The sequence below is a fragment of the Malurus melanocephalus genome, unplaced genomic scaffold (assembly GCF_030028575.1).
Source record: "Malurus melanocephalus ecotype Western Australia unplaced genomic scaffold, MMel_1.1 scaffold_92, whole genome shotgun sequence".
Classification (NCBI taxonomy): Eukaryota; Metazoa; Chordata; class Aves; order Passeriformes; family Maluridae; genus Malurus; species Malurus melanocephalus.
Genome location: NW_026623324.1, coordinates 1,309,829 through 1,327,257, shown reverse-complemented (window position 1 = coordinate 1,327,257; position 17,429 = coordinate 1,309,829). Strand labels below are relative to the sequence as shown.

The 17,429-nt window shown below is 41.9% G+C and overlaps 1 protein-coding gene across 1 annotated transcript; it reads right to left on the bottom strand.

The window, feature by feature from the left end:
- Positions 1-2,904: 2,904 nt before the first annotated feature.
- Positions 2,905-5,839, bottom strand: MAP10 (microtubule associated protein 10). Its single transcript, XM_057368439.1, has one exon. It carries the CDS (start codon positions 5,837-5,839, stop codon positions 3,335-3,337), a length of 2,505 nt encoding a protein of 834 aa, XP_057224422.1. The 3' UTR covers positions 2,905-3,334.
- Between the last annotated feature and the right edge of the window lie 11,590 nt (positions 5,840-17,429).

Below are 17,429 nucleotides of genomic sequence, written 5' to 3'. Positions count from 1 at the left end.
TTAGCCACCAAGTAATAAGGCTTGTAAGAAGTACTTAGCAGCAGGAAAAAATTACACAATTTTGTAATAAAATAATAAAATACAATAGAAGGGGAAAGTCCCAGGAACTATCAGTATTTGGTATCCTGCTCTTCCCATCATTATCATCAGTTATACAGTAGTGGCTATCTAAATTAATTTTATTAAATAATCTGCTGAAATAACTATTTAAAAACAGTTATAGCAACAATCATAAAGTCTGAATTAATGTGTAGATCTAWGAGTTTATTTCTCATTTTGGGTTTCATTGTAAAACATAAAATTCAATTTAATTTGGGCTGATTTAATAACCCATAACTTAAGCAACAAAACTATATTTATGAATACCCATCTAACTTATTTCTAAAATATCATACAGATTTAAAGCAATGTTGCTAAAGTAACAAGTYGAAGTAAGTTAGATGGCTTTGTTTAGTGAGGATTTATAGTAAGTTTAAGTAATTACTTCTCACCTTTTAGTTTCAYTGTAGTAAAGTTTAAAGTTTACAACAACACAAAACTTGAAGWAACTACAGTTTATTGTTTAATAGTGTGGTGCAAATTTTTAGATGTAATGAGACMATGTATTCTTAAGTATTTATGTTACTTCTGGGACAGTTGTGCAAGAATTGCAGTGTATRTGCTACTGTTATTTGCTTCTCCCARSAAATTGCCATGTCCCCTGCACAAACATCACCCATGCAACTCAGCCATTACAATTTAGAAATTATGTCTTCATGAAAGAATGGTGTAATACCTCCTTTAGAGAAATCTCTTATTAATCCTCTGATGTTAACTAATTGATAACAGGTGCACAGGATGCAAGTTATRATGACAAAATTGGCTGGCTAGTATAATGTAGGTATAGATTATTACAGGAAYTACACAAAAGGGAGTTTGTTGCTGCCATTTAAAAAATATTTTATATTGATAATAAATACTTTGTTCTGTTGGCTTGACATACAGAATCCTCTTGTCATTARCAGCTATTTCTTGCCAATATATTTGTTTATGAGTTTTCAGTAATAAAGTTCTTTCCCAGTTTTGTTGACTGAGAGTTGCTGTTTGAATGTTAGGTAAAAGTTCATTTACTCTCACAACATAGTCATATCTAAAAAGATTATTATCCCTGAGGGAGAAACTATCTGCTAACCTCTGCATACAATAACTGGATATAATAACCTGGAGTCTATATTTGAAAAGAAAAAACAAACTAAAACATGCAAGCATGATGCTGCAGGTTTTTGTTCTTGTGTAATGTCTCCTATTGTCTTCCTAGTATGCATTTCCTGTCATTTTCATCGTTCTCTCGTTTTATAATTTGATAAAATTATAAATGGAATTACACAGAAGATATTATAAATGCTATTCCAAATAAAATTACCTGAAAAGAGATCAGTCTCATTATTTAAATAAAAGAAATATTGCTCCTAYGATGTTTGCTTCTGGAAATTGAAAAGCGAAGATGGAATAGGGGAGAGAGAGAAGATTGGAAATTTGCCCTTGAATTTCAACCCATTTGGGGTTGAAAATAAACTTTTATTTTTGAAATAGTTTTCTTAAATGATGTTCTTCAAATTGTGGACTTGTAGCATTAGCAACTAATTTAAATAACCACACTGTAATAACAGCTGGTCAGCATTGTGTTTTAATGATAGTTTTGCTCAGTGAAGTGCAAGACATTATTCCATTAAAAAAAATCAGAATTACCACCATGTATAAATGTCAGTCTGAATCCACGTGTATCAAAGAAGTCCATGGCATTAGAAGAAAAAGGAAAAAAAATATTTTGGTCTAAAATTGTAGCTAATGAGAGAAATCCCTAAATAATATTTAGGAATTGCTCTGGCCAGAGATCCTTTGGTATATAGGTAATTTCAGCTGCTTACATTTAGATTAAAAATATTAGTCGTAGTATTCTCAGAAGTCAACACTAGATACTCTAATAATCCTCACAGATGTTCGTACTTTAAATACGAGAGGTACTGTCATTCCCACAAAATAAACACATAGTAGGAGGCAAAGGAAAAAATTCCTCCAAAATGTTTAAGTGTAAACACAGGGTCTTGCAGTAAAGTACATGAACATTACAGTGAGAAATGAAAAAGTTGTGGAAAAAAGTTGACTGTAAATTATAAAGAAAAGGAGAGTGGATAAATCTGTCATTTAACCCTGAGGATAACTGTCCTAATTGATGAACTAGTTAGGAATGTAAAACTGACACAGATGAACTGCTCAAAGAAGGAGGAAAGCCAAGTACATGAGATTAAAAACTAAGGCAAGAATTCAAGTCAAAAAACATCTCTAAAATTTGTAGTAAGGATATGGACTCTAGAAAAATCTCCATAGTTAAACAGAAGGTATTAAGTTCAATGATCAAACTGAAAGCCATAAAAAGCAAACCCGAAATCAAAAGCAAACATCAGTTCAACYATCCTAAGGGAAAAGCAGACATGGCAAATTTCTCATTACCTCAAATCTTTACATCATGACATAATATGGTCATTTGTTTCAAGTTTCTGGACTGTGGTGCTGACCCCGCCTCTTCCACAGTGTCAGAGAATGTAATCAGGGAGTTGTGAAGCGTTGAAGAGTTACTGTGCTCTTCCCTACTCCTCGCACACCCTTAGTCTTCAAGGTCAAGCAACTGCAATCTACCTCTTAAAGCTTTCCCAGATTACATAGATTTACTGTCACCAGTAACTCTTACACTATTCTGTAGTAAATTGTGAAACTCTGACTTCAACGAGAAACTTCACCCTAAGAAACTCAAAAAGGGCTCATCTAGCTCTGGTCACTGTATTTAGTGATGGAACAGGGAAACACAGTTATACAGACTAGCTGATAAAATTCTGAATTGTTCGCTGTGACCATATGTTTTAAGAATTTGTAATGAAAAGGAAGCATGGAAACATTTTCAGGAGAAATAAAACCTTATGTTCGGTTAGGAATGTATTCTGTACTTGGCTGTTTTGGTAGCATATTATTACTACTACCCTGGACAAGTTTTGTGGGTACTGACTGCTCTTGCTGCTTCTGTCTTCATGTCTGCATTGTCAGTAAGTTATGTCTCATGTGCTGTTTGGATTACTTCGGTGTTRAGACACTGCCACTGAAGTCATGCTGTAGATACCATTCATTAGAGATTCAAATAGTAGTTTATTTTAGAAACCTCATAACTAAATTTACTGATGTAATAAATGTGCATGATAAAATCTTAAATTAACTTTCATAGTTAGCTAGTAGTGCAGCTAAATGTAACAAGACTTACAAAGTCTAAATATTGTATCTTAATCCAGACAGTGAAAACTTGTAATTACATAGTGTATCCTGGGAGCTTGTTTATTACAAGTTCACTGATGTCTTTGTACTGATTGGGACCATGTAGTTCTTCCAGCAAGTCATCTTCTTTGTCTGACAAACTGTTTTCYAGGACACTAAGTTCAAGATCAGACATGTTAGATGGCAAGTAAGAGCTAACTTCAGTCACTGACTGCTTTTTTCCTGCAGAGGTCTGCCCCTCTCCTATACTCAGATCAGCAGATTTAACTTGTTTGCTTCTCAGTGTAGATACTTCTTTAATATGTTCATCACTCCTGTTCCCTTCCTTACTCATCTGTTGGGCTTTCTGCTCTTCATCTAATAATGATGCCTCCATTTCAGCAAGATTAAATGAGTCAGCAGATTCAGCACTAGTTCTCTTGCTGGTTTTAAAGTCACAGTTTCGCCTCAAAGACTGGACTGGAGATGAAGCTGAAGGAACTGGCACAAGATCTGAAGTACTTGGAGCTCTTTGATTAGTCTTTGAAATTCTGGACCTGCTGGATTCTGGCTCTGTATCTGACCTATCTCGCTTTGGGCTTTCAAGCCACAGAGGTTCAGGGCTGCTGTCAAGAACTTTTGAGTCCCTGCCTGTACACTCAGCACTCGTGAAATCTTCTGAATAAACTGTGTTCTCTGGACTAGCAACGAAGTCATCAGAGTATATGAATTCAGAGTTGTTTTCAACACTTCTGCTAGGGCTTAGGTTATGACCACTTACAACAGATACATCATGCTCCATGGTTTTATGATGGACTATGTGTATTTCATTGTCATTACTTCCTTTTGCATTAGCATCTGATGGGAACACTGCGGGGAGCTGAGCTTTTGCATACTTTTCGTCAGGAGCASATTTTAACACAGTTTCCTCCAGTAAGGGGGCTGTAGTTACTTTGTATGGGACTTCCTTGCTTGCAATTGCATAATTCCTGGAGGGACTTGCAAGAGCCTGTTTCTGCAGGCCAGGCGACACACCTCCTGTCACTGAAACGGACTCTAAGAGAGCACTGTTTTCTAATAAACTCGGAACAGTAGTATCCAACTGATTATTCTGCTTTGAGCTGCCTCCCGTGCTACAATGCCTGCAAGAAACCACATGYTGTTCTCTAGCATTTTTGAGCAGCTTTCTCTTGGGTAAGGAGCTTTTCTCCTTCACCATCTCCATTTGCTTTTTTCTGTACTGCTCCCTCCTTTCATGAATTACCAGCTTATCAGGATTGGTCTGCTGCAGCCGTAGCCTCAGTGTATTTGTCAGCCCATACAACAGTTTCTTTCTGGGAGGTCTGTTCTCCTTAGCTTTGCAGCTGCTTTCAGAGGCTGACTGCTCCTGGGGCACAGCTTTCTTGGGTCTTCTCCCAGCTCCAGAAGACTTTACTGAAGTGGCCCTTTGACAGCCTTGTTTGAATTGAGGGCTCRTGGTTCCACTGCTCCTGCCAGGCCCCACAGGTGCCTCTGGAGGCTTGAAGGCAGTGGAGTGACTGGGGGGCATTGAGGCCATGTCTCCACTCCCTGGGGCCTGGTAGAGCCAGGCAAGATGAGGGTGGACAGCAGCAGTAGGCACAGCGCTGCGGGTGAGCACCGACAGCTCCGCCAGCAAGGCACTGAGTAGCGGCAGCTGCACCAGGGTGTTGTGGGGCTGTCCAGGGCTGGCGGGATGCAGCAGCGAGGGCCCAGCACTGGGACGTGGTGAGCTCTGGCCCTTGTCCTTCTGCRGTCTCTGGGGCTCCACAAGCTCCCACTGTTCCATTGCTGCTGCCGGCCGCTGAGGCCCAGCTGGCTCACGGCTGTAATAGAGCAGCGGAGGGCAAAACACGTTGCCTTCCAGCTCCTCTTCCTCTTCCTCCTCCTTCTCTTCTTCTTTCTTTTCTTTCTTTTCCTTCCCTTCCTCCTTCTCCTCTTCCTCCTTCTCCTCTTCCTCCTCGCCTCGAGGTTCAGGGGTGGTGGCAGGCGGCGTGGCAGCGCGGGGGATGGCGGTACTCGCCTCTCCGGCCTCCAGGCTGATGAGGCGGTAGCCCAGGACCAGCTCCCCGRCAGGGCGGCCCGTGGCGTCCCGCAGCACGAAGCGGCCGCGGTGGCCGTAGGAGGAGGGCGCCCCGGGCCGCTGCAGCAGCTCGGTGGCAGCGGGCCTCAGGGACACGGCACAGCTGCCGAGGAGGCGGGGGGATCCCGGGGCGAGCCCGGCGGGCATCGCCAGCAGCAGGGCGCGGAGCGGGCGGCGGCGGAGCGCGGCGCAAAGCGAGTCCGAGCACCAGCGGAACACGCAGCGCTTGCCGCGGCCGAAGGGGAAGGGCAGCCCCGGCCGCAGGGGCGGCGCGTCGGCGGCGGGGCGCAGCACGAGGGTGGGGAATTCCAAGAAACGCAGCGCCACGGCCGGGTGCTCCGCGGCTGCCGGGTGCTCCGCGGCTGCCGGGTGCTCCGCGGCTGCCGGGTGCTCCGCGGCTCCCGGCTCCGCCACCCGCACCACCTCCACCAGCAGCTCCAGCACGAACAGCCCCTCCATGCCAGCCCGCGGTCCAGCTCTCGCGAGAGGCCCGTCTTAGTGAGGGGCGCAGGGGAGGCGGGCGGTTCTCTCGCGAGAGTTGCGCCGCAGCAGCGCTCCCTGTGCGGCGCATCCCGGGAGCCGCGGCCTCCCCGCCCGCAGCGCCGGGGAAGACGGGCACCCTCGGGCGTGGAGCGTGCCTCCAGCAGCTCCAGGGTGCCTCCAGCAGCTCCAGGGTGCCTCCAGCAGCTCCAGGGTGCCTCCAGCAAACGTGTTGCCGCCTGCCCTGCTGGCTGGGTGAGGGGCAGCGGTCGCAGCCCGTGGAAACCAGGTGCTCCGTGATGTCTCCACGAGTGCTCCGTGTGTCGTGGCAACTGCCGTAGTGTCCCTGCCCTCGGCTCTGAGCACCCAGGTCGTGTGTTCCCCATTGTGGTTCTCAAGAGACAGGAGCAGGGGTGGGATGGGTTCCGTGCTCCATCAGGCAGCCCGAGTGGTGTTTGTGGAGGCAGGGAGGGATCTTAAACTATTTTTACCTTAACAGAATCACTGAATTAACTGGGTAAACAAAAACCTCTCAGATCATCCGAGTCCARCCTTTGACTGAACACCATCCTGTTAACTAGACCATGGCACTGAGTGCCATGTCCAGTCTTAAACACCTCCAAGGACTGTGACTCCATCACCACCCTGGGCAGCTCATCCCAACATCTAATCACCCTTTCTGTGAAGGAATTATTCATAATGTGCATCTAAATGTCCTTGATACAGCTTAAGACTTGTCTTGTTAGTTGCAGCCTGTTGCCGCTCCAAGAGGAGGTATGTCTCCTTGGGGGTCTGTGCCAAGGGCTGTATGTGAAGAGYGTCTGCACGGTACCTTGGATAGGCATTGTTAAACTCGTATTTTCTCTCCCGTCTGCATGTAAAGGGAGAGTTAAAGTGAACACACTTGTGAAGAATTTCATTCCTCAGCCACCTGCCCGTCAAGGAGATTGCCCTTCCTTCTCTGGCCGTCCTTCCCCAACACCAGTCTGCTTGCCACAGGCACAACAAATATTTGCTGAGATAGAAAGAAAATTGTGTTATTTGTTTTATTCAATTAGTAAATTGACTCTAAAACAATGTATCCTAAACTGAGGGCGTGCAGTTAAAATTACGGTGCACCCTCACCATTTACCGGCAGGGAAGTAGCTTAAAGAAAGACCAATTCCCTCTCTCTCTCTCTCTGGTTATTTCCTCCTTTTTTTCCACTTTCTTTCAGCTATCAATTCACAGTTTTTTAGAAAAGTGGAAACCAGCAGGAGGTGGTCAAAGAATCCAACTCTTCACTCTTGGTCAGGTCCCTTGATTATTGTTAAATGGACACCTTTCATTAGCTGTTATGTCTGAGAAGAGAGTTAAGGAGTTTGACTTSTGTGTTTTGGTCAGGGCTTAAGAATTACATAATTCAGTTCTCAATTTCTCYACTGGCACTGTTCTAAGCATGTGAGTTTAAGAGCTACAAGTTCTCTGCCATCAAGGCTGCCAATGTTCAGGTGTGGCATTTTACTGGTTTTGTGGCAGACAGGACAAATGGCCAGTCTCTTTCCCTACTTCATGTCCTCTGCAATCCGTCATCTGCTTGCCTTGTGTTTCCTTTTCCTCCAACCAGTTCCCACATCAGGAGGGTCTGGCAGTTTAGTTGTGATTCTCCATAAAGGAGAAATGACACAGAAGAAAGACTTCCTRATTGATTGAAACTGACAGATTTCACAGTGGTCAAATAGTCACYCTTGAGGTCACCCAGCAAGATCAACATTTCCCCCATTTTATAGACAGACATTACTGTGATTATGTGGTTTAGTCCATGATTTCTAAAATCTCAAATTTGAAATGTCCAACCTCTGTAGGCAAAGATGCATCTTTCTGTGTGATAACTGCAACTGGAGTTAGGGGGTAAGTTTTGGAGGAACTGAATTCTTGTTCTAAGATGCTGAGCTCCTGCACTCTGAAGTTTTCAGTTTCATGTCCCTGAGAATCAGGCAATTCTGTATTTTGCTGTGCACAAACAATACAAATAAAATGTACTGAATACTTGTGAGAACTATACATGTTTATAAGGTGTATAAGATCAGTCAGCAAGTTGGTGACAAAACATTTATTTAAATAGAAAGGAGTAASGAATTTTAAGTTTGTTCTAGTTGGTGTGTTTTATTGAGTCAATCCTGTGGTCATGAGAACATACTTCTCTTCAAAATAAACAGAAAAAAAAATCGGTTTTGAGTTGCAAGTTAGGAGGAAAAAGTGTTTTAGTCTCAATAGTCTTAGTTTCTACTAACCATTTAAAGGGGACTTGTGATAAGACTTCTTTAGATTGCATATCACTGAAGAGTGATTTAGAAAACAGTCATGCCACAGAGTTAGGGTTATGGAACCAAGTTTCGTTACCTGCTACCACTCCGGGTACTGCAGGTACRTATTGGGATCTACAATATTGCATTTAGCAATCTTTTAAAAAGAGCTCTGCTTCTTCTTAGTCCTCCTTTCTTACAAACAGAATTCAGATCTTCTGGCTTTTTTTCTAAAAGACTGAAAGACTGAGGAATTTTGCTGATTCAGTGAAGTCTTTCATTGACCTTATTTTTATGTTTGGAGTACSAACTTTCTGTCTCAAAAAATTACAACCCAGACAATTGGTGTCATTAGCAGCACTCAGCAACTTTGGTTCGAATCTGTCTTTTGAAAGCTCTGAAATGTCTTTTTTTGCCCTTAATTCCTGTACAATTTCAGATTTATCAATCTCTTTACACAAAGAGATCTGTCTGTACAGTTGTGTCTGTTTATGAATTGAGATACATGACACTTGTAAAAAAATCTTAAAAAGCATAGATTTTGCTAGATTCAAAATGTGTTGTTCTAAGGRTTTCATTTTTTAGACATCAAATGCTGGCATAAAGAGCCACTCTTTACCTGGATATAAAATTCCTCTTCTCTGTGCAGAATGTAAAGGGCAATGCTTGGAATTTGTGCAAATATTTAGCCTGGTGGCACTCTGATTCAGAAAGGAGTCAGACAGTCTGCTGGAATATTCAGCTGCAACATAATAGCAGTTCTTAAAATACTCCAGCTTAAAATGCCACCCAGAGAAAACTTATTTAGTCTTTTCTCAGTTGTCTGTTGAGTCAGCCACTTGTGAAAGGGCAATAAACAGCAAGAAATTCAGGAATTAGCATGGCTGCCTTCAATAAAGCTCTTCAGAAGAAAATGAAAATTTGTAAAATACATGAGCAAAGCRTTTGAGGTTTTTGCAATATATTTAGATTTCTCTCTTGAAGAATCTACAAGAAGTTTTGAAAAGTACTAAGGTCAAATAAGAAAGTGAAATCTCTTCAGAAATTACTGTTCGCATATGGTTTGATATATTGTGCAGAGTTTTGCAGGGAACTTTTCCGTTTCCTGTGTCCAGATTCTACTTCATGATCCTTAATTTCATACTGACCCAGATCTAATGATGTATGGAGCAGTCTAGAAACAGTTGCAATAGTATTATTGGCATAGGCATTTTGTAATCCATCAAAATGAAGGATACTGCTGTTTCTCCCCACTTCTCAGTGTGTACCTTCCTGCCCACAAAGTGCCCCTTCATTTGGGTGGTCAGAGCAGCTGGTACAGAACCTACACAGACATACACAGCTCCAAAATTCCTCCYTTGTGTTGCTACCCTGAAGGCGCTTGTGAACTCCTCTTACATCAGTGTGATAGCTCTCACGTTTATTTTCACTCTCTACTATCTTTAGCAGACTTTGGGAGTGTTAAAATAAACGTTCTTTGCCTAGTCATGTGGCCCTTCTCCATTTGGCAAACACCCGTCTGTTTCCTGTCTTTTTAATGATTCTATTGCTGTCCTTAGTATTTTACTTTTTCAGAGCAGTGAGAGTTGGGGCTTATGGCAAAGCTGGCTTACTTCTGCCAAGCCAGCAGGACTGGCACACAGGATTGTTTTCTCATTACTGTGTGGAGGGATGGGGGAAATCGTCGGCCTTTGAGATGCATGTGGCTTTCACAGCCAGCTTAGAAATGCCAGCCAGCCCATGCCAGGCTGTGTTCTGATTCCAAATTTCTTCAGGGATTAATGGGACTGCGGCAAAACACAGTTTCTCCTTCTGTACTGAGCAGTCATCATCATCTTTCCTAGATGCAACGAAACTCAGTCCAAGTAGATACCTAAAGGTAATATGGGAAAATCTGGCAAATACTGCAGGAGCCAAAAAGAAGCAGGATGTCACTAATACAGGAACTCAGGCAGCTATATTGAACCTGACAGTGAAACATATCCATAAGGGTCACATCTGAGGTGATTTCCTTTATTTAAAAAGAGTCCTTATTAAARCCAAGAGGCATTTTTGCTTAAAACAAAACAATAGTGAAGGGTCAGCCTCAGGATTCAGCTCGTTGAATATTCTTTGTATAATGCCCAGCAATAGTCAAAGCAAATTTCCTTAAATAACTGGGTGTTATTAGCACATGGAAGCTTTTCTGTCAGCTTCTTATTTTATATAAACCATCATGAACATATTTGGTGTTAATGGAAATTCCGTAGGTTCACACGTTGTCATTTAGAATTAATTAATGTATCATTCTTTAAATTGTGTTATTTCCCATGCAATAGCTGTGAAGCTCTCAAAAGTACTCAAAAAGATTGATTTATTTTTTTCTGGCTTCATAGTTGCAGCCCATACTTGTCATGCACATATGTAGTGAATGAGGAGAAGATTCCAGGTGCTTAGCCATCCAAAGAGGACAGCTTAATCACAAAACAGAGTAGTTGGCTGCATATGTTTCAGAAGCAGAGAAAACCAGCAGCAAAGGTTTTTGTCTAGGTGTGGGGATCCTTATGATTCCTGTTGTAACTGTAGAGCTGGAGAGGTCCTCAGCCAGTCTCAGAGACACTGTCTTTGCAGGCAGTGAATTTTCAGACTTGTCACCTCCTAAAAGGATATGTTTACAGCATTTCTCTAGCTCAAGCTGGGAACCATTGGGGGCAAATTGCAATTCAAATATCTGACAGAGCTTCTGACAGTGAAAACTCTTGTGAGTCTCAGGATGGTTCTTAAAGTCAATTCAATAGTTAGATGAGATTTCATTAAAATAAAAAATCAGAAATGTCTGCAAATATTTGAGTAGGAGCAGTATTGTGTGCTTTGTACCATCACACTGATGACACTCATTGTTTAATCTGTCATCATTACCGTTGTAAAGTATGTTTTCTCAGAGGTATTTTTTCCCAGTACAGCTGTTTTGTTCACTGCGCATTTTCAACATCTATGCTGTTTCCCTTTTTCCCTTTAAGAATAATATCTTAAAACTATTTTGACTGTTTTGTGAGGTCTCCTTYAGAGAGAGCAAAATAAATGGGATGTTGCTATGCAGAGCTGGACAGATCCTCCTCACTGGATGTGCATGAGGTTGAGTGATAATCCAGGTGCCTATGCCTAGTRGGAAGGGGCAGAAAAATTCCTTCTCACTGAGTGAACTGGACTTATGAAGCTGCTTGCTGAGGCTGCAGAAAGAGGAACCAATTAGCCTGTATCTGTCATGTCCCTTCTTGTTTTCCAAGGAGACACAATGGAAATCCCGTGATTCCGTAAGGTAGACTGTGAAAGAGACAGTTGTTTTGTAAATGTTTGTCTCTGGCTTGCCTGGCAGTGGGATTTCCAGTTGGAAGGGAGGTCCTTTTCTTGTCTAACAACTTTGTTCCAGAGATCTCAGCATTATGTCCCTTCCTCATGCTTTATCCTTTCTAGCTTCTGTCCTTACTCTTGCTCTGCCAGTAAGCAAGTGAAGAGTACTTCCCACTGGTGTCTTGCTAATGTCTGTAATTTTACTCRCCATGGTGGTGGCTGTGATGTGAACCTTAAATGTATGGACAGGGGAAAATCATTGCCCATTACATGGCTTTATTGGTTAGAAAGAAAAAATAAACTTTTAGGATGAGAAATGTGAGAATSTGTAGGTCTGGCTTCAATTTTCTCTTTTGATACAGATTTCCTTAGGAAGATCTAGTTTCTCTGTGCTTGAATTCCTCTTAGAAGATATGACAGAGATGCKGAGTGGGTAAGTACACCCTGGAAGGGAACAAATATCTGATTTGCCGAGAACACAGCATCCCTGCCCACCCTGCAGGCCTCTTCCCTGGGGAGTGGTGGCAAGTGGCTATCTGGGTTGTTTTGCTTGCTCTTGAAATGCAGTACCACTGTGCAGCATTCTTCACAAGCTGCGAAGATCAGCTGAAAGCAAGCAATTCCTTGTTGCAAGACTCACCCAGCTCTTCCCTACATTTCAGAAGTGGGTACTGCAGCACAAGGGAAGCCACTGAGAGGCGGGTGCATTGGCAAGGTTCACCATGTTGCCATGCAGGGTTCTTGGGCTCTGAAAATTAGCCTGCCTGAGCTAATTATCTCCCCTGCTCTTGAGAGGGCTGGCCCAGGCAAGGCACTGTGCTGACACAGCTGTCCTGCTCCCAGTTCCTCAGCTGGCCCTGTCTGGGGATCCCAGTGCTGTGCTCTATTGCAGAGCATAGTTATACCTGTAGGGACTTTTTACAGGTAGTCACAATGCTGGAAAAGTATTTAATTCACTGCAATGCAAGTAGTGCTGTGGGCTACAGCTAGGGAGGAATATAGACTTGTTTCTCTTGTGCTGCACTATGTAGTCTATGTGGGCTGTCTGACACAAAGTCAGATGAAAGATGTGCCAGTGCAAAGGCCTGTCTGGCCAAACTCCCTCCTTGCTAACTCCACTGACCTTTTGTGAGCTAATTCAGGGATGTCTTTGGCCCAGTAAGTTCAGTTAAAGCATCTGTATTGCCCTAACACWAAACTTCCTGATTTTGGTGGTGTGTATTTTAAGCTTATTGCTATTTCAGTGCTGTTTCTTGCATTTCCCATTTGAACAGTTCCTGTTGGAAGCATGTATTGTTYGGGAAGACATGGCATTAATTACTGTGTGAATTATTTGTTGTGTGGGTACCATGGAAGAAATACATGGGAACTATTCCAAAGAGTCTTTAATGAGTTCAGTCATCCAAGATCCTGATTTCCATCTCATAAATAATAAACTCCTCAATATGCTAATTTAAATTTGCCTTTAAATTCCTTGTTTTAATTTTTCAGGGGAAATAATTGAGAAGAAAAAGTTTTGGAAAATGCAGGCCAGCGCTGTTTCTGTGCTAGGTCAGTGGTGCAGAGGAGCAGTGACTTGTATTCTTCTCCATGCTAAGTCCTGAGACAGTGAACATGTGACTAGGCTGGTAATGCTTTCATGTTGTGAAGAGTGAAATTTGAAATTCAATGACTGTAAATATATATATATATATATGAAATCTTTGCTCCATAGAATATAACCTTATAAAGTGAGCTCTTTGCCAGCTCCTTTTGATGGGCTCTCCAGTCTCGATTTCTGCACTGATCATTTGCTCTTTGAGCAATGGAGGCCAGAAGTGTTGCTCTGACAATAGACCCAGCCTCTGGCAAGGTAGTAGTGTGTACTCAGCAGTGACCCATCTGCTTCATCAAATGCAWCATCAACAGTCATTTAAATAAGTCTCATCCAGTCTTGCAGCAGTGGGTGAAGGTTTTTCAAAAAGCCTTCTTATATTTGCAGACACTTGTTCAAGGCATGAATGTACCACTAACTGGACTAATGATTTCTCATTGTGCTGACTATAAATAAAAATGTTTCTGCTCCAGGCAGGCAGATCATCATACTCAGAGGATTTGGTATCAATATAATAGTTACCCATGAGGTTCTTCTGTTCTGAAATCATTGTTTTAAATATCTTCTTTTCTTTTTCTTCACTCAGCCTTTTAGCTTCAGTAAACACATATCATGGTTTTACATGAACCTGTGTTCTCTGGGCTGTCTGTAAATTCAGACAAGACAGTAGAGCATAGCATAGCAAAAATACTTCAAGAAAAGAAAAATAAGTATATTTTGCACATATACTATTCAGATTTGTTAAAATTCAATACCAGATAAATAGACAGGAATATGTTTGGATGCTTGTTCAGACACATCTTATTCCAGAGTCACCAGAATTTCATTTCAAGAGGCAAACCAGTGAAAAAGCCCAAAGAGGTTACTCTTTTTCCTGCCCTGGAAGGAATAGCAGCTTTAAAAAACATTAATATCCTCAGTTAGGCATCACAAATATTAGTTCTCAGTTCCTTCAAGGGGCAAGAGGAGGTAAAAATAGAAGCCACTCTGAAACCTCCCAGAGGCCAACAAATCATGCATTTCCTTATAATGACATCTTTCACGAAGGCCTTAACACTGGAAATTCTCAGAGGAAGATTCCTTCCCCCAATACTTTCTCACTTCTGTTGAAAGCTGTCTCTATAATTGCAAGCAGACAGCAGGTAAAATAGTCTCTGAAAGCTCAGCTTCTGTAAGCTGATTTAAAAAGGAAAATGGCTCATTCTGCTATGTGCACCAGGCAGGTGGTGCCACAACCTGTGATGGTGTGGGAGTGCCTGGCTGTCATGGGCCAGCCCACAAGAGAGGGGATGGCTGTGTGCAATTCTGCAAGGGCTGAGCAAACTGCAACCTCTGCACCTCTAATCTGTGTGTGGAAAACACTGCACAAAACAGATGTCAGCTTTGCAGTAGCTTTAATTTTACTCTCTGCTCCTCTCATTTTTATGTCTTCCCTGTTTGTTCTTCTCTGCTCTTAGGATGGCATTCATCCTTCTTAGCCGAGGCAGCCTGGCCATATTAAGCCTCTGCTGAAGGGGAAAAGAGGCTCTTCCAGAAGTGTCAGGTCTTCAGATTAGCAGACTGCCTCTCTGAGAAGCCTCCTGTTATGTGCTGGTTGTACAGGAACCAAGGCATAATTTAGCTGCTTTGGTTAAATGTCTGCAATTAAGTGGGGGTGATCTTGATCTATACAGTTCAGTCTTCAGTGAGGTTGGCAGACAAACAGAGTGGTCTTTGTTTTTCTTACACTAAATTTTAAAAGTATTTTTCACCACCAGAGTGTAAAGCAAAGCCCAGCACATTGATGCTGATGGTTAGAGATGGAGCCTGAAATAGTACTGTTATTGCAGGTGGAGCTTGTCTGACCAAATGCAGGGTGAGCGCAGAGATCCATAGGGTGAACCCTGARAGATTCTGTTTCACTTGTTATTACACTATGAATGAACACACAGCCAGTAACTCAGGGGTAGTTCTGTGTATCCACAACTGCATCCAGAATTCCCTGCAGAGGTCCCTCCATGGCAGTCTTTCCAGAGCATGGGATCAGCCACACAGATAAACTAAAGACATAGGACTGAGCGGCAGCACCCAAGTCAGCCAGTCAGTGCCTCTCCAAATGCAGAAGGGCATGCCGCAGATGCACAGTCATGTGCTCTGTAGCTCATATCACCCCGGGATGCTGTACATTTCCAGGCTTCTCACAACAGACTCCAAGTCTGTGCTAGAAGACAAAATGCCACAATAATTGTGTCGCAGGGGGAGAACAGGAGAGATCAAGGGCACTTCTAAGTCCTCCCGACTAGCAGGAGATTTGCTGGGTGACATTTGCAGATGCTTCTGGACCCTGCACTATGCTGCAGTGAAAGATAAACAAAACCCAGCAGTCTCTCTTGAGCTAATCTGAAAGGGGGTTGCTTCCCAGTTCCAAATCTGGTGATTAGCTCAGCCCTGAGCATGCAAACAAGCAGACAGCTGATGGATGCTGATACCTCAAGGAACACTGATGAACCTTGCATTTCTCAGTATTTATACCCTTAACTAACCCAACATGAAGTAAAATGCTCTGCMTTAAATTCCTGTGAAAAGAAGATARAGGGTGTCAGGAAAAAGTATATAATTGGAGAGAAATGCCAGCCTTACTTATTAAACTATACTGCTCTAATTTTACTCCTGTAGTTTCCTGTGTACACCAGATCTTCAGTAGGGGGTTATTTTTTCTTTAATAAACAAAGGCTTTGCTTTGTAATGTACTTCAGATTGGCACAGTTGCTGTGTAACACACAAAGGCAGATCGTTAAACAATGTGCTGTGATCTTATCTGATCTGCAAGCTAGATGATATATCATCAATATAATTTGTGGCAGGATATTTGTATAGATGTGGTGAAGTGTGTTGAAAACTCTGAAATCACACAGGCAAAAAGGAGACAGTATTAGCTTAAATAAAAGATGCTATCAGCTTAGTGGCTCCCTGAATATGTGTTCTTACCCGAACAGAAAATCWCAGTTTGCAGATACATGGAGCCAGCTGATACATATGATTTATATCAAAGTGGCAAAGTGTTTATGAGGCTTACTAATTGAAAACTTTCTATAGCCTTTTTATATGTTATCAATATAAGAATGTAATAACTTTTTACATATTGTTATAATACAATGTAATCACTTTCAATATATTATTTATGATAGCTTTTTATATATATTGCTATAAGTTTTTTTAGCGTATTAACAACATGTAGTATACTAGCTACACGTAATCTAACTAGTTGGATTAGTATATAGATAAGTGAAATTACCAAGAGGCATAAATCAGAAAAGTTTTGAAGAAAGTAGACAGGTAGATGCTATAACAAGGAACAGTAGCAAACACCAATAAGAACTTAGCAGAAGCACAAGACAATTAGCAAAATAATTAGAAATGACTACTTGGAGGACTAGAAAAAACTCATAAACATYGCAACGGYGCATGCCTTGAAGATAAAGGTTAAAAGTCTACTATGATGAAGAAGATAATATCTCATTAGAGGGAAACTCCTGCTACTACTGAATTGAAKATGACACATACRCACTTGTAAAACTATAATATCATGTATTTYTGTGCTCATATATAGTAGTAAGTGTATAGTAGGCATATGGAGAGCAGTAACAATGTACATGTTACACCATGCTTACTGTATAAATATATGCCAATTTAAAGCAAAAGCAATTAGGTTAAGAAGAAAAATCCCCCTCACCTCCAGTGCTGCAATAAACAAATACCTGCTCTATAGACACCAGTCTATAAAATTTTATTTCTAAGCCTTTTCAGGCATCACAGCTAAAAGAAAACATGTTGACTATGATTTTCTATCACTGGCATATTGGATCACATGGTGAACCAGTAACAGCCTACAGAAATTTTGTGGATCTGTAGTTCCATCACTTGTATCCAAAGGCTGGTTTTGGCACCAAAGAAAGAAGGGCTTGAAGGGCTTGGCCCTAGAGAAGGGGGGCTGCTGAAGTGCTTTGTAGTTGAGAAGTAGCATTCTGCAAATAGTCACTTCTGCCACAAAAAAAAAAAAAAAAAATTACTTGGTACCTCTGCTGGTATTCTTGAAAGGATGAATAGACATCACTTACACTGTTCAGGAGACCAAGCTAAATTATCATAATAGACCCTTCCGGCCAAAAATTCTATATGTCACTGACAGGTACTCTTTTTGTRTCAAGGGTTAAGATACCTATTAGTGAAATTTAGGTACCAAATGCAATAAACAATACATGAAAATATATGGTTCATAATAAAGGGCCTCACTTTCCTATATATGCCAGTGGTTGCACCTTCTGGAGCCCTGATGCTGTAATGGATGTGTGAAGGCTAGAGATAAAGCTCCACATCTATA